Source organism: Vidua macroura, chromosome 3, assembly GCF_024509145.1.
Source record: "Vidua macroura isolate BioBank_ID:100142 chromosome 3, ASM2450914v1, whole genome shotgun sequence".
Lineage (NCBI taxonomy): Eukaryota > Metazoa > Chordata > Aves > Passeriformes > Viduidae > Vidua > Vidua macroura.
Window position 1 is genome coordinate 34635443 of NC_071573.1, and position 25502 is coordinate 34660944.

Genomic DNA, 25502 nt, shown 5'->3' on the forward strand with positions numbered 1-25502 from the left:
ATTAACAAGTAACTTGCATGGATATTTACATTAAGTGTCACAAAAAAATGAAAGGTAGTATCACTATTAATATTAAACATAATATAATGTTAATACTAAAAAGAAGCTGTGATAGGTGAAAATTTTCTCTTCAAATTGTTATAGTAGTAAGGAAGTAGAAGACTTAACAAGTCTTAAGGTAGCTTGGCTTCTAGTTCTGAAATGAAACCTAATACAACATGCCTTGACATTAAAGGCTATATAAAATCTTATTAATACTGGTCTAATAATTCTCTTTTCAAGAAATTTTGAATAAATTCTGCAGTGTGTACAGAAGACTAGTTAAAATTGACTTGAAACGATGCAACTACAGGCAGGGGTGGACTACTGACCCGGAGCACTGGAAAGAATAAGCAAGCAGTTAATAATCCTGTGAAGGATCCCTCTGTAGATACACACCTCCTTACAAGAGAAGGGGGTTTACAGCAGCACAACTCCACACTGACTTGAATAACTTGGAGCAAAAGAAACCAGACAGAGCTTGAAGAACTCAGAAACTCTTCCTAAGTTCCAAACACAGCAAGAGCTGCAGCTGAAGCCTTTCCCCAGCAGCACCTCCATGGAGCACACCGGGCTCCTGCATTCCTTTGTGTGGTACAAAACCCTGCCAGCCAAGCAGTGGCCTGCAATATGGCACTTCATCTGTGTGAACAACACAAACCCATCTCCCTGCAGCCCACAAACAGAAACCATGATCCCAGAGAGGAGGGCACAACACAAGAGGTAGCTGGTGCAGCCCCCTGTCCCTGTGGCTCACCTCAAAGGGTCATCCTTAGAGGCAGGACCCAGTGAACACCCACCTATTCTGTTATTTCCTTCCCAGGTAAGAACAGACTCCAATGGAACTTGAAGAAACTTGATTCTTGGGCTTGAACAAAGCACTCCTTTCTTACAAATTACAGCCTTGAGCAAAGCAGGCTGAGAGAAAAAGAAAGAGTTGGCTTTGGAAGTGAAGCTGAACATGAATGTTCGTTATCACGGCCTGTTTTCTTCCTTTAGTTCTTTATTGTTAATTAATGACAGTGAGATTAACCACAGAAAACTGATGGAACAGTCACTCTGCCTCATCCAAAGTAAATATCCTTTAATCAAAAACTGTCACTGATATTACTGATGACCTCCTCAAATGCATATCCCTAAGTTTTTAATTTTCAGGAAACAAGGGGAAGAGTCAAGCAGAAGATCAGCTCCCAACCCTAAGACAGCATACCAGTATTTTTACTGAAAAGTTCATGATATGAAAGAAAAAAGAAGACCCTAAATTCTAACAAACACACTTAAATTAGTGTTGCATCTACCCACATATACAAAAACAACCTGTCAGTCTGGCAATTTCACCTTATAAAATCATAATTTTTTCAAAATCTACTTTTTACTGAGGCAGGAAACTTTAAAAAATAAATAATAAAAAACATCCCTTCATAAAAGAAAACACAGAAAAACCTCAACAGATCTTAAAAATTCCAATCTCACCACCTGTAATGTTCACTCACAATCAGAAAAGTACAGGGGTCTGAAAGTTCATGTGCTTGACAAACAATAACAATATTTTAAAGGGATAAAATGTAGTTACGACTTGCAAGGAAGAAAAGGTTTTGGAAATCCTTTAGTGGCCTGAAGCACTTCTTACTTATGTGGTATTGTGTTCTTGAGGGGTGGGAAAAAGCCCATGTCATGCCAGAAGAACCTGGCTCCCATATATGCCTAAAAGTTTGCAATAATAAGCCAACCATACAGTATATAACCTGTGTTTTATCATTATTATTGACAATAGCATGTAAAGCTCCAACCACCAACCAGCATTCTATACGAACACACCTTTTTTAACAATGGAAAGCATTTTAAGAGGCAAAGAATTTGTTCCCTATTGAAACTGTTCATATAATACATGTTGAATTGTGAAATTTATGAGCATAGTGATGATCTAATGTATGTAATCACATGCATTGCAGAAGCCATACTCCAGTAGAGATCTCACCTGTATTTAAGGAAAAGTGACAAAGCATGGTCAGCACAGAACTTTACTACTGCAGCCCCTCTTTTCTGAGACAAGTTTATGACCTGCTCCAGGCTAGTAACAAACACCAGTATTTTTTTGCCTAAGAACTATTTAAAGATAAATTGCTGATATGATATAAGACCAACAGATAAGCCTATCAATTGTAAACCCCAGCATTATACCAACAATGATATGGTATTAAACAAAAACTGGCAGCCATTGAGCTCCAAAGCTGATCTAACAGCAAGGCCCAAGCCACAGAGATCTTTAGTTTAAAATGTAATGTACTGAAATGGCACCCGCTGGCCTCAGCACCCTCACACATACAAAAAACAAGTTCCAAATGAGTGAAGGCTCTTAATCTCTGCACTTCCAGGGTCATGGATGCTGCTGCCAGGCCTGCAGTAGCACTGGTGAAATGACAAATGTCATTTATCACATCACACCAACTTTTTAAGACTGAACAGATTGCCAAAAGTAAAAGGAGAACTAAAGATAATATCTCTCTATTTAAAAATTGCAAACTAAATGGGTGAGTGAAAAGAAGATTTAACTAACCAGGAAGATTTCAATCAATTTTGCAGGACTAAGGATTGTGTAAGTTTTTGGTTTTGTTTTTTTTTGTTTAGTTCTAATGATAGGCTCTCAGACTAGTAATACCAGCATTATGTTCACTTTTAAGCAACACAGAAAATTAAAATCCACTTAATTTTTTCACTAACATAGCTGAAGTAATTCCAGACCAAAATATCAACTATTTCAGGCCTTCCTGATAGCAAATTTCTCACAGAAAAAATAAAGAACAGTATTTTCCACGACACTTTATTGCACACTAAGTTAAATAGTTCCTTTTACCAGTAAGAAACAAAGGCCCAGATGATCCTTGTTGCATGGATTTCCACTGACCACGTTGTTTAGGTGCCTCCAAGTAGTGTTTGACCCTTGAAGCAACAACTTCTTCTAGCAGCTTGCAGACCTCCTGAAAGAGAAACCACTGGCCTGGTTTGATCTAAATTTACAGAAACGCCCACAGGCACACAGCAGAAACCAATACAAAATTACCCCCTCTTCCATTAAGAGGAAAAACACTGAGAGGAGAAGCACATGAATTAGGAAATGGATGGGAACAAGGAGGGGACTCAAACAATTTTTCTAAAGAACAAAAGAAGAAATACATTATGAAATTCTTACTTGGCAGATGAAATACATTATATTACAATACTAACTTTTTAAAATCAGAAATTAGTTTCATATGCATGCAAAGTAGGAAAAAATACATGTTAAAAATGTATCACAACACTAGGTATTTAAGCAAAATTTTAGCAAAAATCCTCTCAGGAATTGTCAACACACTATTTCTCTACAAGAATCCTGATAAACCACAATAGATATTTTGCTCCAATTGTGAGTAATTTGGGGGAGAGAGGGGGATTGGGGAGGGTGGATAAGATGGAGCAAATTAGGTCACAGCAACTTAATTGCTCTAATTAATTTAGATTTTTCTGCTCCTAAACATAACTGTTCATATCTTTCATACTTTCTTCAACAAAGCACAATAAAATCACATAGAACTCAGGAAGAACAAAACCTTCTGCCAGAATTGCCCAGAAAAAAAAATACTTGGAGTAAAAAGCAAAAATTCATCTCTTGAATACCAGAGTAAGTTTTAAGCTTAATACACACACACACACTTGAGACTTTCCCCTCAGTATTCTCATTTTCCATTGTCCATAACTATGTGCTCACAGCAATGATACTTTGCAGCACACAAAAATATAATTTCACCTCTATAATGTGTTAGGGTAATAGATAAAATTATGTAAGTAGTATCTAAACTATCTTGCCTTGGAATTTCCTTTTGATTAATGTAGAAAGTACCCAGAACAACAAAATTTTAATGCATTGCTCTAAATGAAAGCAGGGCATATACATTAGTCAGTCACAGCCAGTATTTTGTCTTTTCAGTAAGAAATCCATTTTCCTTTCTGCTTGTAGAGCACCATTATAAATTTCTGTATTTGCTTATCCTTCTGTTTAACTCATTAAAGTGCTCCCATTACACATTCCTTCATGGGCTTGTGTTGGGGTTAGAACGAGAAGGTCTCGAAAGCAGCAGAAACATGGTGTGTCTTTGGTTCCTTCCACAGCAGTAACATTACCTTGCACTTCCTTCATGTACATGGAACATATTTTACTTGTTAGCCTTATGGAAACATGATTTAAACAGCTCCCCACGAAGAACCATGTAGACCTCAGAGAGCAAAGAGAAAACTTTGACTTTGCCATTCCAGGGGAAAAGGGGTATGAAAGAAAGGGTAGGGAATTTGGAAGGGCAGAAAGAGGGGAAAAACTGAAAAACTGCAGCATCTCACAGCAATCCCAGGAATCCTCTATATCCAACTGGCCACAGCAGCGTGCCATGGTGGTCATTCCAATACCCAGCTGTATTTCCTCACACCAGGGCCATGCTTTGGGCACTGGTGCTGTTCCATCCTGCCCTCCACAGCACGCGCTCCAAAGAGCCAGCAGCCAAAGGGCCCCTGGGACAGCATCACCAGGATCCTTGAGCTCAAGCCCATGATTTTCAGCCAGGGCAAGCAGGGGATCAGCAGGAATTGTGCTTGTTACAGAGGCATCCACATTTCCCACAGACAGGCAGAGAGGGCTGCACCACCATGAGCATTTTTCAGAGTTTAGAAATAACAAAAATGCAGAAAACCGCTTGTGATGAACATGTAAAAGCTCTCATAAAAAATACGTTGGAATAATCTTTCTTTAGGACCTTTTCTCCCCTCACACAAAGATTCTGCACAGAACTTTCAGGAAGTGAATTGCAAAGCTATTTGACTCACACTTCTCAGTTGCTGAAAATATGCAACCTTTGTACTTCTCTCAAAACATGCAGTCACAGAAATGCACCGAATGCTGTCCTGTCATGCCTCTTTATTAAATCAATCATGAGCTAATTTCCTGAAATTAATCTCTTTTGTTTTGGCAGTCTTACAAAATACATTTTGAGAACGTTTAAAACTCAGATAACCAGGAGAGTAAAACTGGTTATAAATAGAAAAGGTAATGAGCATTCATTTAGCCATAAAAAAAACTGATTTTCCCTATTTTCTTATTTCTCTGTTTAATAAAGCACAAATCAGATGAACTACATCCTGCAAAATACTCTGCTTTTGCTCCCTCAGGATATTAACGCATTGTTTCTTTTAATTTCACTGAAATGTATGACTCTGAGATGTCTGGGGATGCTGTGCAGTGACAAGTTAATGATGGCATTATTAGAGAAGCTATCTGCTGAAAATGACCGTAAGGGAGACTTGCGGGAAAGTCCACAGGCATCCCAAACACGTCCTGCCTTCCTTTTCAACAGGGAACTTCTCAAGTTCCCATACATAAGGGAAAGCTCCCGTCGGCAACGCAGCACAAGATCTTCTGTGATTTCTCTACAATCTGATCAAAGTTACAGGCAGAAATTTGCTGTTCTGATTTTCCACAATTTCATCATGATATACACGACATACTTAAAAATAATGGAAGTTTCTTTTCATAAGAGGCAACAGTTCTACTACAGTTTATCTTGCATATTTATGTTTTCTTGCATCCTCTAAATGCAACATCATTTACACTTCTCAGAATGAGGAAAAAAAATTAATAGGAAGATTTTTCACCAACAAAATGATACCTGCCACAATCTGGTTTATATCAGTCAGGATAATTTACAAGCATTCATGAGAAACATATTTTTAAATGAAAAGTTAAGTCAGAAGAATCCACACATCATACAGGCATGCATGAATGAATGTGCACACACACAGAGTTTAAAAATTAAAAAGCAAATTTAAAGCGGTCACTGGTGACCCAAAAAGCACATATGGTTTACTTAGGGGTCCCATGGCAACTGCTGATGGTTAGGTATCACTAACAATATTCTCCTAATGCTGAAAAATCCTGAATAGTTCAAGGCAATTCAACTTTTTCCCTGCAGCCATATACTTTTGAAGTAGAATTGATATTTGTTGTACCTCTTTCTCATGATCTGAAAACCAGCTGGTGTCTTTACTGGAGCCTTGAGGGAAAATATGAACATCCACCAAGACAGCAAAGTTCCTACACTGGGAGAAAAAAAAAAAAAGAAAAAACATGTTGAACTGTAGCTGCTAGGAAGCACATGTTGAGCAGACAGGGAGATAAACAATCAGGTAAGCACATGCATCTGATTCAGAGTTACAGCAGGCAGAACATTAAATCATGGAAGTTCATGGAGTATGGAATTACAAATTTATCATTGTGGACTTAGCAAGGAACAAGAGCAGCAGATCTATCCTGGATAGCTCACTGAAATGTTCATATGACAAGCACAAGTATGTGGAATTTTCTTCTGCTACCTAAATGCCGCTTTTAAATCTGAATTCAAGCAAATTTTAGTGTGTGATAAATTAGCTATTCCTTCATCAAACTCACATGATACTATTTCTGAAAATTTGGTACCACATTAATTATTTAGCTGGTGCTTTAAATTTATTGAGTACTTAAAAATTCAGCGTCTTAGAAGTCTTCTCCTTTCTCCAAGCTACCTAACGTAAAGAACAGCAAGTTTGAAGGACTTGTCAGTGGATATCTGGTACTTAACACATCTGTCATCTGTACTTTGAGTGGTTAAATAATAAGGCTCACCTATTACTAAAGACTATATACAGTTATTAGGATGATATAGGCTACATGCCAAGACACATCAGCTACTTCTGAAATTCCTTGATAGGTACACCTATATCTCAGGCTTATGGTGTAGCAAAAGTACAGTTGCTGAGAGTACCTTTACCTACACCATTAGCTCTAAGAGCAACAAGATTTAGCATCAATTTTATTAATCACAACAGCCTATTTGGTAAATTTAAAACCTCTTGGTTAATAAAACACTTGGATCTGTAAATCAACTGCAAACAGACGTCTCTAAATAATGATTCAAATATAATTAAAATGTAATTCGTGGCCAATATTGTATTGTAGTTAGAATACAAAAGTTTGGCAAACGAGACAGGCATTGTGAAATACATTGAGAAACTTCTAAGTTACTTATAGGTATCAGTCACTGAAAGAGCAGAATGCTTTGATCTATTGTATCAAAAGGCTTCTCTTTCCTCCAGAGAACCAAGAATTGCCAGATGGCTGCAACAGCAGACTTTTCCAAGCTTTAAATGGATGACAAAATATCTCACAAAAATCTCTGGTGAATCATTAGTCAGCTCCAGCAAACTTTAAATTGACTACTGAACTTCAAAGTCAGCAGACGCTGCAGATTATAAAGTGAAAGCCAGTAGATTATTCATGGTTCAGCACTAATAACAATAAACAAGTACATCAAGAAAATTCTAATTATCAAATGCTCCATGTTAACTGGTATAATTTTCTATTGACTACAAAACTTTATACATAGATACAGATACAAAGTATAGACCTGTTTTTCAAGGAGACAGAATGTTTTTAATTATTTTCTTCTGAGTGGCACTGTTTGTCTCAGTTGCCAATCTTGAAACAATTGAGAAAAAAAGAAAATAACTAACCACATTCAAAACTATACAATTGAACAGTTAAAATTATCTTGAAAATTTTACAAACACACCAAACATTTGTAGTGCTTCAAAGAAAAAACAGATATAAATAGTGCATAAACCCTTGTAATATTCAAGGTTTCCCAATGGAAGATTTCTATCCCTCTGAGCTTTGGAGCACTCTCCTTTGTAGACCTGGAAATATTTCACTAGCCACAAGCCAACAGTTTTGCCACACAATCAGGACAGCTTTACAACAGGACACAGGGAAGCATAACTGGCACAGGCAAAGAGGAAAAGGGGGAGTTCAGAGAACATGAGCACAGGCCTTCTTCCCGAGCCTCACTACCTCCTATTTTTGTTAAGTCCTGGACGTGATCTGAGCAACAGCTCCCATGCAGGCTCCCCTGCATTCCTGAGCTACACCTGAGTTGAGCTATGCTTCATGTGCCTTCACAGGGTACAGCTCTGAGGATGATGCTTATACTGAGCAGCTCAATACAACTTGGGCTGCTCCAGCAGCAAAGGACAAGTACAGACTAAATGCCAATACAAATAATGTCAGGGAACAGAGGCAAGTGGAGGGAAAACATACACAGTTTATATTAGCAGATCTGATGCTCTTATAGAAGTTTCTATTTTTATTTTTATTCTGATGACATACAATTCCATGAAAAGACTCGCTTTTATTTTAGTGGAAGTGTTTCCAGTCAGTGTGGCTGCAAGATGCAACTTGTGACTCCTAAGTACCACAACTGAAAGGCAAACAAAAAGAACAGCAACTTTTAATTTCACGCTTTCAATATCCATCTCCAAATTTGCACTGAAAATTGTTTTTTGAGGTGTGATTGTCAAAACTGAAACTTGAATGCCTGATTTGATGGGAAACACATTTGTCAAGAATCAATAGGAAAACATTTCACTCAAAAATTAAAGACAGAAGCAGATGCTCCAAGTTAATATCCCCCATAATTCTAGATTTCAAAAAAATCTTCGTTTTTACAAGCTGTTTTTAATGTTCACATTCTTACTATAACAGTCTAATGACATTCATTGTGTTACTAAACAAAGGGCTTTAAATGATCTCAGAATATTGTTAGTGTATTGTTGTACAGCTATGGCATTTAATTCAGAACATCTTTTCAGAAATCAAATTGTTTATACAAATACATCAAACACTTCATAGACTCTGCAAATTGAAAATATAACCAGACATGTCATGGAAACAGAGCAAAACCCAACACAAAGTGGTCATTCAAGCAAAGTCATCTGCCCATAACCTGCTGAAACCTTGAAAGAAGCACATACTAGATGGTGAACTATTGTTGAAAATTCCACAATGAGTAAATAAACCCAAATAAATACTTTTTATTGCTATACCCATTTTTACAATCAGTGGGCTTCCTACATGGGTACTCTTGTTTCTTTAAACTGCATCATGTGAACAGCATAAAACCAGTCTTTATGACCAGACAGTCCTTGGGATGCTGGGCATGAGCAGGGTGGGTTTGTACTCAGTTACAGCACTCCAAATGTGCTGCATCATTACAGCAGACACGTGCAGAACCAGCCTCCCAAGATACATACATTGCTGTGATTACAGATGTGGACTGGAGGGTCAGAACTCACTGAAGCTGAGTTGGAACAGAAACATGAGAATTTGGCCAGGTTTTGGGATGGGCGGGAAGAAGCCGAGCTGCATCCCCCACACACGCAAAACTCCAGAACTGCTCCACGATGAACATACAGGGACTGTTAATTTCTACTGTTCCCTCTTCCCTGAGCACAGTGCTACTCTGTTGTTACACAGAGAATTTTACTCCACTGTTAGATGATGTCTATAGTTAAAACGAAAAGATAGATTTGATCCCAATGACCACTCAAAAAATGTCATTAGAAGCCCTTTCTGGCATTGTGACAAAATTGATAGGATGTATCATTGGTCTCCAGAATGCAAAAGCACAGCCAAGAGATTTTGTGGGAAAAAAATAAAATAAACCACACATAAGCTTATGTGAAATATCTTGTCTTAAAGTAAACAGGAAAATTTGAATATTTTCCATCCTCTCTAAGTTCTTTCTGAAAATCAATTAAGTGTTCTGCACTGAGTCATGCAAGTTCTAATATCTACAGCATTGAGTATAATTATGACCAATTAATCATTGGTCTGTACACTGTGCCAACTGTATTATAAAAAAATTTACATTCTCCAGGCTTATTAGAAGTTTATTCTCCTCCTTTATCTTTCTGATCTCAAAGAAAATTATATGTTTTCCTATTGTTTATACTATTAGCACCAATGATCTGCAATATTTTGACTTTTTCCTCTTACACAGCAATAGCAAGAGGCAAAAATCACTTAAGCAAGTGAGCATACAGCACAAAAGATGTATTTGTCATTATATAGTATTAATTTAACTTTCACTTACAAGCATGTCTAGGACCAAAATGATTTGAGGTAATACACAGTTTCCCAAACCATAGGGACACTGTTCCAACACTTAAATGCCTCAACCTGTATAAACACAGGAGTTAGGATAGGTATTTATGCCACCACCACTGCTGACGGCTATCAGGGGATAAAGGAATTTTGGTGACAGCTAACACTGTACATTTCTCATTCTTTTAAGCAGATAAAGTTACAATTTGATATGTGTATGACTTTTCCACATATTTTTCTCGAGAATCTCCAGGGGTTTTTTTTTATTGTATTTTTTGAGGGGGGTGTCATCTTTCTAGAGGAAAAAAAAAATCAACAAATCAGAGGGAGGAGAGGGGGGAAAAATAATATAATTTTTTTCACCAGACAGCAAAATTTCACAGAAATAGTGCTCCCCTGGTTAATGCTCAAAGCAAGATGTTTCTCCATCTCTCTATTTCAGGGGGGTTTAGGCACCAACGGGTCACCAGTGAACAGTTTTGCTGTCATAAGATTAATCAGGAGCTCACCTAACAAGAGCAGTTGGCGATTCTAGCAAAATTTCTCAACAGCTGATACAAAACCAGAGCAGAACAGATGAGAGAGGCCTCCAGAAAAAGCCAAAAGCAGAATCCCTCTAGGAAATCATGTAACAAGTCCACTCTTCAAAATGCTCAAGAAATATGATGCAAATATCAGAGGGGAAAATGGATATATTCCACTTTTGACCTTTTTTCTGGATAAGAGCTGCTTGGTTCTGGAAATTGTACAAAGCTTGTACTTTGTCATAAATTTGTATCCTGAAGTCATAGAACAGTTTCAACAAATAAATCCTTCTTATTAAAGAAAGATTATAGCCATCAGCTAACATCACCTACATCTTTTAAATTTCCTGCTTTCAAAGATCTATGCGGTCACTGCAACAGTAAAAAGGGAGCAGCAGATCAAGGGCAATGCTATAATGGGTTCTAAATAGAACATCTATCCTCAAAGATAGCTGCACTAAATTATACACAGATTCAGCAGGAATTGGACAATCTAAAATGCAGTCAGACTTTCCAAAAGCAGGGAGAAAATTCCCCTTTTACAACCTGCATACAAGTTATATCTAAGTAATCTTTCACAAGTGGTTGGCTTACTTTTTTTAGAACAACAGTTTATGTATGAGGAATTCCTGAAAGGAGGAGTGTTTAATTTTCTGGTGTTTTAGTGGAAGAGAAGAAGCAGTTATCTGAAAATTCAATCAATAAGCTATAGGCACATTAAGATCACATTGAGAGGTTCCCATGCCAAGCAAAGAGGTGTAAGCAGAGAACAAGCCTTTAGAACAACCCTCAGATAAATGTGGCCTGACAACTCATGAAACTAGGATGCAACATCAAGGCAGCATTTTAGACTCTTAACAGATGCAGATGGACAGGATATTAAACTTAAGAAATGATAGGGAAAAGAAAACAAGAAATACTTGTGAGTGATTCAACTCTTAGGAAAACATAAAAAACACTAAGGAGTTTCAGATCTGATGGAGCCGTGTATGATACTGGAGACTTTCAAATTAAGGACAAAAGCATATAATTGTTGTTAAAGCATATAATTGTGAGTGATCCACCCAAATCAACAGATTAAAATAAATTAATGAACACAACTCATTCAGAAAACCAAGTACCTGCCGAGGTGAAGGAGCTGCATGTTTTTAGCAACATTAAGAATGCTGCAGTGCAAACAGAGCCTTCAGTTCATCACCCACAGCTAGGCTAAGAAGTAATTACTTAATCTAAACATCTGAACTGGTCTTGAAGAACTGCTCTATCAGGTACAATGTTGAAAAAGAGGCCTAAATTGCATGAGAGAATTAAGCTTAATTTAGGTTGTCAATCTGTGCTGGTCTGATCCCAATTCCGTAGGAGGTTTTGTAGCCCACATATTGAAAGGAGTCATGTAGTTGGAGCTAAAACAATTGCAAAAAGCAAGTTTTTCCTTGGGGCTAAGTCTCCAAGTAACAGTGCAATTTTACCATCATTTTGAAAGGATATACCATGTCCCTGCCTGTGTCAGGACTGATCCAGAAAAACAGAAATAGCAGCAGAGTATTTGCTCAAGATAATAAAAAGATAATTTGAGATTCCAACAAGCTGCTTTCACCCTCTTGTTGTAAAGTATTATTCTAAAAATTATGGTATTTTTTGAATCATTGTGAGGAAGCGATGATGAAATATCCATGTCTGCAACAACCTGCATTTATCGCACTTCAGGCTGGGGAAGGTGAATGGCCATATCAACTGAGGAGGTGAAAATATTCACAATCTACCCAAATGCAATAAATTCTTAATTGTTAATTTTTAAAGACAAGTTCCTAGGGCTCTGCCACACCAACAGAGTGCCACAAGATACCATATTATTGCGTATCACCTGATCATTGGTAAGTGGGTACAGATAAAGATTATTACCTTACCGAGCTCTTACCCTGAGCTATCTTTAATAAGAATGATAAAATTTTGCTATTATGAATTTGGTAATTCATGAGAAGAATTGCCTTGTCATTGCTGTACTAAACTGGAGTTGGGGACATTCTTTCAGGTGCTACAAAGTCAGTTCTGGGATTTTGTTTCTTCCCCAGGTGGAAAAAAAAAGGAACTTGTACACACCTTGTACAAAACACTCTGCATGGCTGAATTATTTAGTTTGTAATGATCAGGTCCTACAGCAATCAGTATCAAAACAACTGCAATGACTACTAAAGCTTCCAGAACTCCTAAAGATTGACAACTGTAACATGACAACATATTTTTTTTTAAGAAATTACAGCCAGTAATAAAAAGGTTTGAGGGCCTTTTTCAGACATTCAACTTGTTAAATGATTTTCACAGGTTTTCCCATACATACTTTACATGCTGTAATTTAATACAATGTAATGTAATTTAAATAATACATGTTTTTTAATATTAATCTGCCAGACTTTAAAGCATCAAAAAAAAAAAAAAAAATCACCAAGTATGTGTTGGCAAGCTACTGATGGATTTGTTCAGCATGAAAAGAGCCACCATACAAGAGGGCTGAAGAAATTAGCTATGTACCACCTGATTTTATGAGTTACTGCATATACCAGAAAATGAAGTGCAATAAAAAATAGGTGGAGACACCACCCTCAGTATCTTCTGATGTAAACTCTGTCAGAGGAAATAAAACCAGACATCAGATAGCACGAAAACACAATTCACAAGCTTCCTATAAGGTGAAGCAGAGACAAACCACAGTGTTTGTTTCACAAGGTAAGGTGCCCATTGCTGAGATGAAGGAGCAGCAGTTCTCCAGCACATGATGCACCCACAAATATATTTCTGAGTTATTTGTCCAACAGCTGCAGGGATGGGCTGACTTCCCTCTCACAAAAACAGAACGGGGAAGTGAGGGCAGGTCCCATGCAGGAAATTGTTCCACGTATCCAACTTTGCAATTATTTCAGATTCCTTTTTATTCTAAGAGATGAGGTCTCACCTGCACTGAAATTCCCTTCCTTCCCTGCCTCTCCTGACAATGCTACCTACCGCAGCACACAGCTACTGAATGGGGAAGCAGGAGGCAACACAAAACCAAGCCCAACATCTGCAGCCCATGTTTTAATGTAAAATACTTGCAGATGCTAAATCTTTATGCCAAAATAATTTAACAGATTAAAGATAAATTAATTGCACATGATCAGATTTTAAGACAAATACATAGAGCAAAAGTATTTTTATTTGCTAAAAAGGTGTAGCAAGCCAAACTTCTTAATATTGTTAAATTTACTGAAATGGTTGAAACACTGCATTTTCCAAGTACGTAAAAGAAATATTTTTAACTCTATGTTTTAACTAATTTGTCTAAACCCAGCCAGGAAAGTTTCAGAACAGCAAGAAAGCTTTTTCAGAAACAGCATAAGAAAAAAGTGACTCATGCTGAAAAAGGCGTATTACAAAAGTGACACCCTTTGGACAAAATCCTCCTATTAAGTGGGAGCATATTAAGTCAACACAGGGCAGAAGAAGAGGAAAATTCAACAAAATATTCAATGCTTTATCTACAGAGGTACAAGGGAAGAAACAGATGAGTCCTCCAAAAGCACAAGTGATGTGCTAAATCTTACTGCTGAAAAAGCAGAATCAAATGGTGGAGAATACATCATATATCAAAATGGAAACAGATCAGCAAAAACCTCAAGGAATTACCAGTTGACAAGCAAAGGGATATAATTTTTTCTTAATGCCGAAGGAAAAAAATTCATTTCATCTGGCATTGAACAGATATATAACAAATAGACTTTGTGCTTAAATAAAAAGAAAAAATAATAGGAGCAACAAGCAATTTATAAAAATATGTAAAATATGAACATAGTTGAACACTGAGGAGTTGGTGAAAGGCAAGAATGGATTGTGGAAAGTACCTGTTGGAGTGCCTGTCACCACAAAGGCTCCTGGGACTAAAACATGACTTGCAAAGGAAGCTCTTTCCCATTTGTCTGTCCTTGCTCCAGACTGCCTCTATCTTACATCTCCCACAGGTCAGCACCAACCAGAGCGGAGCAGGTAGAACTGTCCCCTACCTGAAACAGTTTTGATTCAACATCTGTTTTAAAATGCATCCCACCATCTACCAAGTCTGACAGGAATAAACAGGGAGTGACTATTCATGTATCTCTCCTAACAAACTTAACTGGTAACCTCTGGGAGGAGAGCAGGGCAGTGAGAAGCAGGTGGTGGATAACAAGACCTTAATTTAAATCAGATGCAGCTCAAAAAATGCACCTGACTCTGCTCCAACCATGGGCCTTCAGGAGGCCCCAAGAACCCATCCCTGACCTCTAAGGGAGGCAGGTGAATACAGCATTACATTGCACAGGTTAATCAATATTTATTTACATGCCCCCAGCAGGCACACCAAAGGTTTCTAATTCATAAAAGTGAATCCTTCTGCAAATATTCCTCTTCCCACAACACAGTTTCTGAGGTTGGGAAGTTCTGAGGTTGGGAAGTTCATTTTTCTTCTAAAAATTTATTTAAATCACTTAATTGACTCCAGTCTCTTCCAATAGGGGAAAGGAAGATCCAAACAAAGTATGATTGTTTCTAACATGAAAATAAACATTTAAAGAAACAAATTCAGTACTTTACATAAGAAGAGCTCAATCTCTAACTGGCTTTCTCAGTTTCTATAATTCCTTTTCACACTAAGTGCACTGATAGGTATTATATTCACATGTGGTCAATCACATCATGAACACACAAGGAAAAATACAATATACAGACCTCATGGGTAACACATTTCTCATTTTCACCTATTATGAAGAGTAATAGAAACAACATGGGTCCCAAAATTTAAGAGAAGCTCCATTTTACAGATGAGAGGGGTGGAATGGCAAGAAGGACTGGTTTATTCTCAAAAAAAAAACATTTCTCATTTTCAGTGGGATCAAAAAAAAGCTGTTGCCTTAAAGAAAAAAGGATGTAATTTTAGTACAATCAAAAAGGACAACCAGTACCTAGCATTTCAACTCCTATTTGCAAATGCCTTTTAAAAAAGTTTAAGTTTTACATTTCAAGGTCTTTGTATTATTTTTTCCCCCCAAGTTTCCCATGGATTATGTTACTAATTGGAAATATGTGGGAAATATTTCCCACAATTATGCTTAGAAAAATTCCAGTGATAATTAGCACCAATCCTCATACATGTGGAAAACATTAAAATCACTGAAAATGATAAATAGCATTGATTTTATGCAACAAAATGTAGACATTAAATATATAAAACATTATAATGGGTCCATACTGACCCGTATGCTCTTACAGCAACAAGAAGTCTACAGAAGAGGTTAAAAACATAAGCAAATAATGATACTTTCCTCAGCAGATGCATTAAACTTTTGTCAACATGAGGCCCTGGGTTTTATATCTCATAGGCTGCATCTGTATTTGGAAGTCATCAGTGATTGTTTTCTCCCAAAATTTGTGAATTGGTTTATAGAACTGCTTGAATATTTTCAAATCCTATCACAGTGTACTAAGAATCACATGTTCTAGTTCACCATCATGTCATTCAATACTGGGGACTTTTTGTACAGCTGCATTTTAACCTTTCATACCTCAGCTCCCTGCTCAGGTCCAGTACAAATCCAGCATCTGCGCAGAGCTCTCTGTTCAGCTCCAGTACTGCCTCCATCCTTCAGCCAGGGATCTGTGCACAGACCTTCTCCTTCAGCTCACCTAACAGCATTTGGTGAAGGCCCTTGTCCATCCGTTCTGGATGATCTGAAAGGGTTATGGCAACCAGATTTCCCTGTCCTGACACTCACTCTCTCCTGTAAAGGTGCCAGAAGACTGTGATGCATGTGACTTCTGTTTACAATGGGTGTTCTGACTTTTTCCCAATGTGTTCCACTGATCCCCACATCCATTCATTCTGCCCCACTGGAGTTTGTGCTAATTTGCCCAACACAGATGTCAGACACTGCATTGACAAATTTCTATTCCTATCACTCAAGGCACTCTCACATATGTAGAGCAAGGATAGTTTAACACAAGCAACATCTGCCGAAATTTATTCTTCACACATATTCTAAAAGGTGGCTTTCTGTGTATTTATTCCAGTGCAGAGTACAAATTAACTAAAACTAAATAAATTCATAAACTATATTAATACCTCTTGTTTCTTATGCAGCTGAGAACATGATAACACTGGAAAATTAGTTTCCAAACTTAATGCACGTGTTTCAAAAAGGTCAGCTTTTTAACATATTAGTAAATAGCAAAACTCTACAAATGCATCTTAGCATCCTGTCCTATTGTGTGCATGCTTAAGAATCATGCTTAAGCTAATGCCTTGTCCTTTAGGAGGCTGACTGAACTTCACTTGTCTTTCAGATTCCCCCTATAATTAATTAAACTGCTGGGGAAAAAAAAAAAAAAACTACTTTCTGTAAAACAGTCCCTTAAAATTCTTATTTTTATCATTTTCTATCAAAAATTACATATATTTGTACATTCATCAGGTTCTTTTTCTCCCTGCTCCACCTGTAACCCTATTGCACAAAACTCCTGTAGGTTACCTAATTCTTCCATGAAAATTTTCCTGAATTTAAATTCAAGACTTTCTCCACACCTGCCAAGGTCAAAATTCCTCCTTAATGCATCTTCTAAACAGGCAAAAGCTACAGTAAAACAGACAGCACAAAGCAGCTCAATAAATTCAGCTATGCCATCTATTATTGGTTATCTAAGATGTCACCTGGCTGAATTAAATCTTGCTTAATTGCAATGTTTGTCTGCCCAGCAAGATGTTAAAATTGAAAATTAAAACTGAATTACTTAACATGTCTGCAGCACACCTAATTTTCTATAACCTGTATCTACCTGCTTAGTTCTCCAAGGGTGAAAGAAATAGTTTAAAGGCTACAAACTTCCCTGCTTGCTGTACTGAAACTTAATGCCCATAATCAATAAAAATGAGAGAATCATCACTGTCAGCTGCTTCATCTCTCCTGAGGAGTAAGCAAATCATTATCATCAGTTCCAATACTGCTCCTTTGAAAAATGAAATTTTGAGACTGATGCAGCATTTGCATTAATGAAACCACCAGTGCATTTTACTTTACACAAAGCAACAGTTACTAGAGATGTAAAAACTAGGCCCAGATTACACTCCATGCCAACAAAAACAACTGTTCCTTAGCTTGCTAGTCCTTTCAATTTATTGCCATAGCATGCAGATGTAACTCCTATTTGTAATCAACCAAAAAAAAAAAATATAAAAAAAAATTGGTGCATCAGCCCAAGAGAAGACTTTTCCCCCTGCTTGCTCAAGTTCTGGTATTTATCATGCTCAGTTCCCAAGCCTCTTTCCACTTCTCCTTATCTCGGTCTTCATTTTCCCTCTGTCAAATCCTGTTTTTCCAGGAAGGAAAGTTATGGTAAAGATGAGGAATATTGTTCAGCACCTCTTTGCCCTTTGGCACTGCTATCAAACACTGGGATTTTATCTGCCACATTAGCAGAGATATTACAAAAAACACATTCCTTTGTGTATAATGTACATGGTGGTCACTCAAACAATAACCAGTCACAGATGTCTGAAGTGAGGAGAATGGACTATTTAAATAGAACTTTATAAATTCTGATGATCCCTTCCCAGATTTGAGACCTTGACACTTAATTTATAACTATCAGTATGGCCCTATCCTTCTCTTTCTGTGTTTATTTCTAGTTCCAACCTGGAAAGGATCCTTTGCCCATCATGCCTTAAGTTTCTCTGTGACCTTGCAGATAATCTTACCCTCAACTTGCCTTCATTTAACAGTGTAAAGATAAAAATGAAAAAAAAAAACCTCTGCAAAGAATCCAGCACCCAAATAAGGAATTCTGTCAGGGCTATGAACTTACATGCTTACATAAAATTACTGTTTCATTCAGCACCCTGCAATGACCATCTGGGAAAGTTTTTCTTTCAAAGGAAAGACAGAAGTATGAAAGAAATGTAACCTGCCAGAGTCCACTGAAATTTTGATAGTACAAGATTTGTATTTAGGTCTCTTTGCCAGGGGTTTTCAAACAGTGCTGTCACTCAATATGCATGGGAAATAAAGTAGTAACTGCTTTAAATATCCTTACAGTTCAATATCACAAGAAAGAATGTTAGAACTGGAATTTTAGAAGAAAATTCTACGTGAATCTATAGCTATAAACCTTCTTTGCCAACAGCACTTTCACTCATATAGAAACAGCAGAATTAAAGATCCATTTGGCATTGTACAGAAGCAGATTTTAAGACTACAGTCTGCATTATGTTTAATAACCTTGTTCTCACAATTTCTTTTACGATAATAAAGATTTCTGTATGTACTTCTGGATACAGATGCTTCAGAAAAAACTATTTTTAAAAAAATGTTCTTAATGATCCATCTCACTAAAACAAAGGATATTACCAATAGTAGAAGCAATGGAAAAGAACCAATTTTTAAAATACATGGTCAGATTCTGCTATTGTAACAGCTCTGCATAGATGCAGAACAAGTTTACAGACAGAGACTGTCAATTGTTGTACTTGTGGACAAAACTTATCCTTCAGTATCTTTAGGCTTGTAGTTCCAGTAGAAGTTTAACATTCCTGATTAAATTTTTCAAACGGTCAAATAAAATTAACAATAATCCCAGACAACGTGCAACTCTCAACATTTAAAAACTTTGCAATAAGCTTCAACAGCAAAACTCCACATACATTTTGCTGAAGACCTTCAGACATGAATTTTCCGATGATTTGTAGGAAATAGACTTCCCCTCTCTTCTAAAGGCAGTGCAGCAGCAGGATTTACCCTGTGCAGGCAGCAGATGAACAGACCTGTGAAGCATTTCTCCAACTGACAGATCATATTACAGGGCAAAAAGTTTCTTTCCTTCCTGGTACAATCCTGACCTGTACCCACTCTACTGGAAATCCACTGTGTTCAAGAGATCACGCTCACAAGGAGAAAGGCCTCTTTGTACACAGCAATAACATTTCTGGATGGAACCTAAGCAATGCCTAGCAGAAGTCAGGAATTTTATATTAAAATATTTGTAGCTACTGCTACTATATTCAAATATTTGTCTGCTGACAGCAGATGCTACAAATATAATGTGATTTCACTAGTTACAGAATCAATCCTGTCATACAATTTTAAGTGTGAAAACCACAGGAGTGAATCCAAAGGATGAAGCCTCACATGCTGCAAAAATCACCTACCAAAGACAGTGCCAACTAAGGAACTTTAACAATACTTGCAGAGCTAGAACAGCTATGGCTGAGATTTCACTTCCTACAAGTCTGCATCTTTTTTAAGAGCCACATAGAAACATGTACCCTGGATAAATTAAGTTTAGAAACCTACATTTTTTTTTACCATTAAATTCAACAGGGGGAAAAAAACAAACCAAAAAACCATACCTACTTTACAGATTGAGAGGGAATTACCCTTTGGAAAGCAACAGCTCATTTTTTAACTTGATAGCATGCTAGCTGCACAACTGTCTTTGGTAAAAGGAATTAAGGAACAGAGATGACAGCACATAACAGATTACAGCTCCTGGATGTCAAGAACCACAGAGACAGGAACAAGTTATCACACCATCCATTTAATCTGAGTCACATTAATAAGAGCAAGACAAAAAGAAAAAAAAATACATGGCTTTAGCATCTCCAAGAACACTATTAAGCTTTGTTGTAGTCACCTATGGCCATATATTTATATCTTTGTATTATTTTTTGCTCAAATTTATTAACCAAGTTCCACTCAGGGCTTTTTAAAAAGATGGAAAGACAAGCATTTGTATATAGCAAAGGCAGCAAAGCCACATGTTATTCAACAATGCATAAGACCTACTGTGTTGCTAAGGGACACAGATAAATGAAGAGGAAATATTTCCTTATTTGCCTGATAAAAAGAATGAACTCGTGATCTGCTGTAATATAATGAACATCAAAGAGAACAATAGAGATCAGGGTGTGTAAACATTTTAATTCATTATTATTAATGACTACAACATGGTAGGAGTGCTAGATGCTCCAAATCTTGCTGTCCTTAAAGTTTTTCAATATGCTCTTCAACCTCCCTTCATTAGGTCTTCAGAGAAATACTGAAGAGTAACAACAACCCACAACAAAACTTCAATTTTATCAACCAAGTATTTCTCCAAAAATTCAGGTAAATGTGCAAGTGTTTAAAAGCCATCATGAGAAATTCACCCTTTTTGTATGAAATGTTTTATATGACTGTATGAAAATGGGCAGAGTGAAGCAGTGCTATAATAAAACACAATCACAATATGCTACAGAAAGACTTCCAGAAAGGCCAAGGACACCAGGAATGCTCCTTGATGACTGCAAGTACACTTAGGAAGTTAAACCGTCTCTGAATATGACCTTGGAAAGGGCAGGTGGAAAACTGATTAAGGAAAATCTGCCATCTGGTGACACATTGACTCCCACAGGGAAACAGGCAGGATTGGAAGCCCACAGACATCTCCCCTGACCGAATCAATACAATTAACGTGCAGTAAACCATCAGCCTTTCTTTGGAAAACATTTTGCCACTCTGTGACACCTCAGGGGCCTTAGGTTCTCCTTTCGGGGTGCAAAGGGGAGCATGAAACATAAAACAGACAACTGTGCCCATCATCCCTCAGAATTTACACCTTCCGACATCTGGATATTCCTGATCTCCTCCCTGCTCCAAGTGGCTGAAAACAGCTTTTCAACCAATTAATCTTGCCACTCGAGGTTTTTCATCAGTTTGAGTATCATTTATTACTCCTAATCCTCATCTCATTATCAAGCCACTATGAATTCCTGTTTTACTCCTGCTGCTCCATACTTTGTCTTGTTCCCAACCTTCTCTATACCTTTAGTCCAGTTCTCAGCTTGACACTGCCTGCACATCCCTGTTCCAGCACTGACATCCACATCCATTTTCCCCTCATTCCTGCTCCACTGCTCTCCAATCATCAGTCTGTGTTCTTCACACAAACTACTGAATATCCCTGTAGACCATTCCCATGCCAACTACCCCCAGGTTCTGCTCCATAAATAACAAGGATCTTCAGCAGGTTTTTTGTTTTGTTTTGTTTTTTTAATTTTTATTTTGTTTAAATAAATCATCCCACCCTTTCTCTTCCTTACTTTCAAACTGGAGAGGCTCAATCTCCCCCCTTCTCATCACCAGTGCAGCAGGAGCCACCAAGATCACAGGAGATTCCCTGTCAGTAGAGGGTTTTCCTAAACGAAAAGTGAATCTAAAAACTGTAACTTGGTGGGGAGAGATCCAAACCAAGGGCAAAGGGCTCATCACAAAACCCCATTTAAAATTACTGCTGCTTCTTAAAGCCTGGGATTTGTTACCATGCAAAAGACTTGGATACAGAGCTGGTAAATATGACCAAAGTAACACCTTTGCAGGGGAAAAAACAAGTAAAAAACTCAACTATTTCACTAAACAAATTCTTAGCAGGAAATTAATAATTTAAGTTATTACATTTAATATTTAATGCTTAAAATCTTGGAAAACAAAACTGCTGTCAAGAATTTAGTTTTAACTAACTGATAGAGATAATTTTGCTGCCTCACTTTATAAGTTATATTTATCATTTTTTCATCAGAGGAAATGAAACTAGACCAGATAGCAGAACAGGAATGATGAAACACACCGATTCTCTTTGTTAATATACTGTTTAGGAGAACAGTATCTTAGGGTTTTACTGGGTAAAAGATTAATTCAAATGTAACAAAACATCTGGTGTGAGTGGTGCTTAGAAATGGCAGCAGAATTTAAGCAGCAGAGAGCATTTAAGTATTAAAAAGAACTAGATAGTCATCTGCAACCTGACAGCTTTCTTAATCACCTTCAGTAATATTGACACATTTATTAAATACTTTATAACAGTGACTTTAAAAATGCAGGTTTGCCTTTTAAGAGTTTCATATAAAAGCTTATTCTGTCAGCTGACTATCCCTAAAACTGAACTCCCCCAACAATTTCCCTTATCCATATTACAGTATATGCATTTTGAGATTTCTAAAGTCGATCTTATGGATTGATGTGCCATTATTTATATATCTTAAGTAAAATACTAATAGAAAAACAAACATGACAGAATTGTATGAAGTCACAGAAAAAGCTCAGGTGAAATATTTTAACCAAGTGCCCCTGAGATCACAGAATTAATTAACGGCAATCTTCTGAGGAGCAGTGGTAAGTTTAACTGATTTTACAGCCTACTTTTAACTAAACAAAAATATTGTTACCAAAGTTCTGCACATGTGTCTGATAAGTTTGGGAGTTTGTTCTTTTTGTTACTTGCAAAACCACAAAAGTACATTGAAACTAAATTCATAAACATGTTAATAAATTATCTTTGAGAACAGAGATAAAGGCACTATATAAACCCAAATATTTATTACTTGAACAGATATGTTGTCCATTAAAATGCTTTTATGCCTTCTTATTCTTAATTAGCTCCATATATACATATCCATATGAAGAATTTGTCTATCAGAACTTGTAATGAAAATGATATGGCAGTTAGATAACACTGCACATGACCACTGCACTTGCAGCTCCTGATGGTAAGAAGAATGCTGAAAATATGCATTAATTACACAAAAATAAGCAAAACAAAAATTGCCAGCTATGCTGAAGCTATGCCAGGTCTCACAATAACTGAGGCTGAAAGAGATGTACATTCCTGTCCTATAGCTAAATTCCTGTCAAACAGGAGCTGCAGAAGGTTATTTAATGTATTGTACCTGTGTCTACCAGTATCAAACAGGTATAAGTACAATACTTATGAAAATTATTGCTCCAATGGCCCTTTGAAGGTCCCAAAGCCAGCTGGGGAAAAAAAAAAAGTCCTTTGTTTTACTAAAACCACAGTGATGATGCAAAATAACTCTTTGATTTATCATATATTTGAAAGCACTAAGCTAAATGCAGACAGTAATTGCTGACAAATCCCAGTAGTAAACAAACCAGTCTCACATTTTACATATTATCAAGAGGCTACAGAACTAATGGTTACAGCCAAAGAAATGTTGACACAGTTGCAGATTAAGCCTTAACGTGCTGATCATGTTAAAAATACTGCACAAGAAATATTTTTCCACTTTGTAAAAAGCCAGACTGTTTACATGCGTAAGTGGCTGGAGATCTTGTCTGTGTGTGGTCTTAACATTTCAGTATCATAACCATGAATCTAAAGAGAAGTAGCATGAAATAACCTATTATGCTTACAATCAATGCCAGACTGCAAATATTAGAAGCACTGAGATCTGAGTTTCTGAAAATGAGCATTACAACATACATGTACCTACATACAAAGTTTTTATTTCCTTTTCTACAAGAAATCAATTAAAATAAAAAAGAAACAAAGCTTTTCTAAAAGTAATTAAAGGACTCATATTTCACAAAAATGAAGTTTTCTTCTCTTTACATTGCTTAGAAAGGAAAATAAAATTAAGAAATTAAAAATAGCAAACATCATCATTGCTAAAAGCCAAAACATTCTGAAACTATGGTAATTTCACTTCTATTGTTTTATCACATGAAATGTATTAAATTACTCTAATTTATATACAATTAGGAGCTAGGAGCTCTAGTTCCTAATTGTCTTAAACGTCTAATCTGCTGAATCTTAGCTGATTTTTGCTACAAATTGCTGCTACTAATTTACTTAGGAATCACTGGAAAAATCTCCTGCAACATTTTTTTTTTATTTTTAATAAAAAGCAAAGCCTTTCAGAGGAAACAGAGCACTGTGAAATCATTAAGAAGATGCAAGCTCCCTGTACTACAGGGAAACCAATTAGTAGCTTTACCATTCACACACAGCTAAGAACTGCCAATAGGTAAAGGGCATCAAACTGCCCCACCTTCCCACTCCTTATGTCTAGCAATCAAACATGCAACTTTAAAAGGCAAGTATGCAGAATAAACAAAAGATATTTACTTCAATCACTCAGTGCATGAACTCTCAGTATTTTTAACACTAATTGACACTTCCTGCCACAGCCAGCAACAGAAAGCAGAGGCCCTCATCCTTCCAGCATTTATCTGTGAACCTCACTACCCATGGCTGAAATTCCTAAGATTTCAGTTAAAAAAAAAAAAAAAAAAAAAAAAAAAAATTCAAAGTACAAGGTTGTACCAAGAATGCATCTGTCCAAAGGTTTGAGACAGATTTCTGGTCCTATTGTTCATCTGCATATGTGGGAAGGTGAAGGGGGAAGGAAAAATAACTTTCTAAGTTTTCCCCATGCTTACACCCTATTGATAATTTAATACGTGCACAGAAAGTAAAGTTCTTCAAAACAGTTTCTTCTCTAAAATTACAGGATTAACGTTAGAAGAGAAAAAAAATCAGAAGCGTAACTGATGAATAGAATTAACACTGTGGGATCATTCTAATTCCATTTGGGACACACATCCCTCATGAGGCTGAGTTTCTGTTCCATAAGCATTTAAGAAAAATAAACATGTCACTGAAAGTTTTTCAAAGTACACTTCCCAAATTAGAGAAGTGATCGAGGAGCCAATAGAAAAGAAATATGTATGAAGGGTAATTCACTGCAAACACAAACTGTAAATGACCCTTGAAAGGGGTCCTTCTGAGCTTCCTGGAGGAAGCAGCGCAGCTCTGTAACCAGGCAGAATGACAGTGTGCTATCCCCACTGCCCACTCCTCAGAGGAGGGGGCTCCTTGGCTCAAGTGATCCAGGGAGGAAGATCCAAGCAGCACTATCGGATTTCCACAACTCTACTGGCTGTCAGCCTGCCTCCTGGAGCCTGGCTGCTGGAACCCGTCATTTTTGGTAAATAAAGCATTATGCTGCATAATTTCTTCAGTGTGGAATTATTCGTAAATATTCAGCTTTTGCACTAGTCCAGAAATATTAATAGATTGGTTGAAGATAGCTGCAAACAACAAAGGAAGAC

General features: G+C 37.0%; 1 protein-coding gene across 4 annotated transcripts in view; it reads right to left on the minus strand.

The window, feature by feature from the left end:
• Nucleotides 1-25502, minus strand: part of SLX4IP (SLX4 interacting protein) — a 70314-nt gene that overhangs the window by 29942 nt on the left and 14870 nt on the right. For all 4 annotated transcript variants that reach the window (XM_053974686.1, XM_053974685.1, XM_053974687.1 and 1 more), the window contains 2 exons: nucleotides 6070-6159; nucleotides 2894-3017 (listed from right to left, as the gene is read on the minus strand). In XM_053974686.1, coding sequence (XP_053830661.1) covers nucleotides 2894-3017; nucleotides 6070-6159 — 214 coding nt within the window. The remainder of the gene's footprint in view (nucleotides 1-2893; nucleotides 3018-6069; nucleotides 6160-25502) is intronic.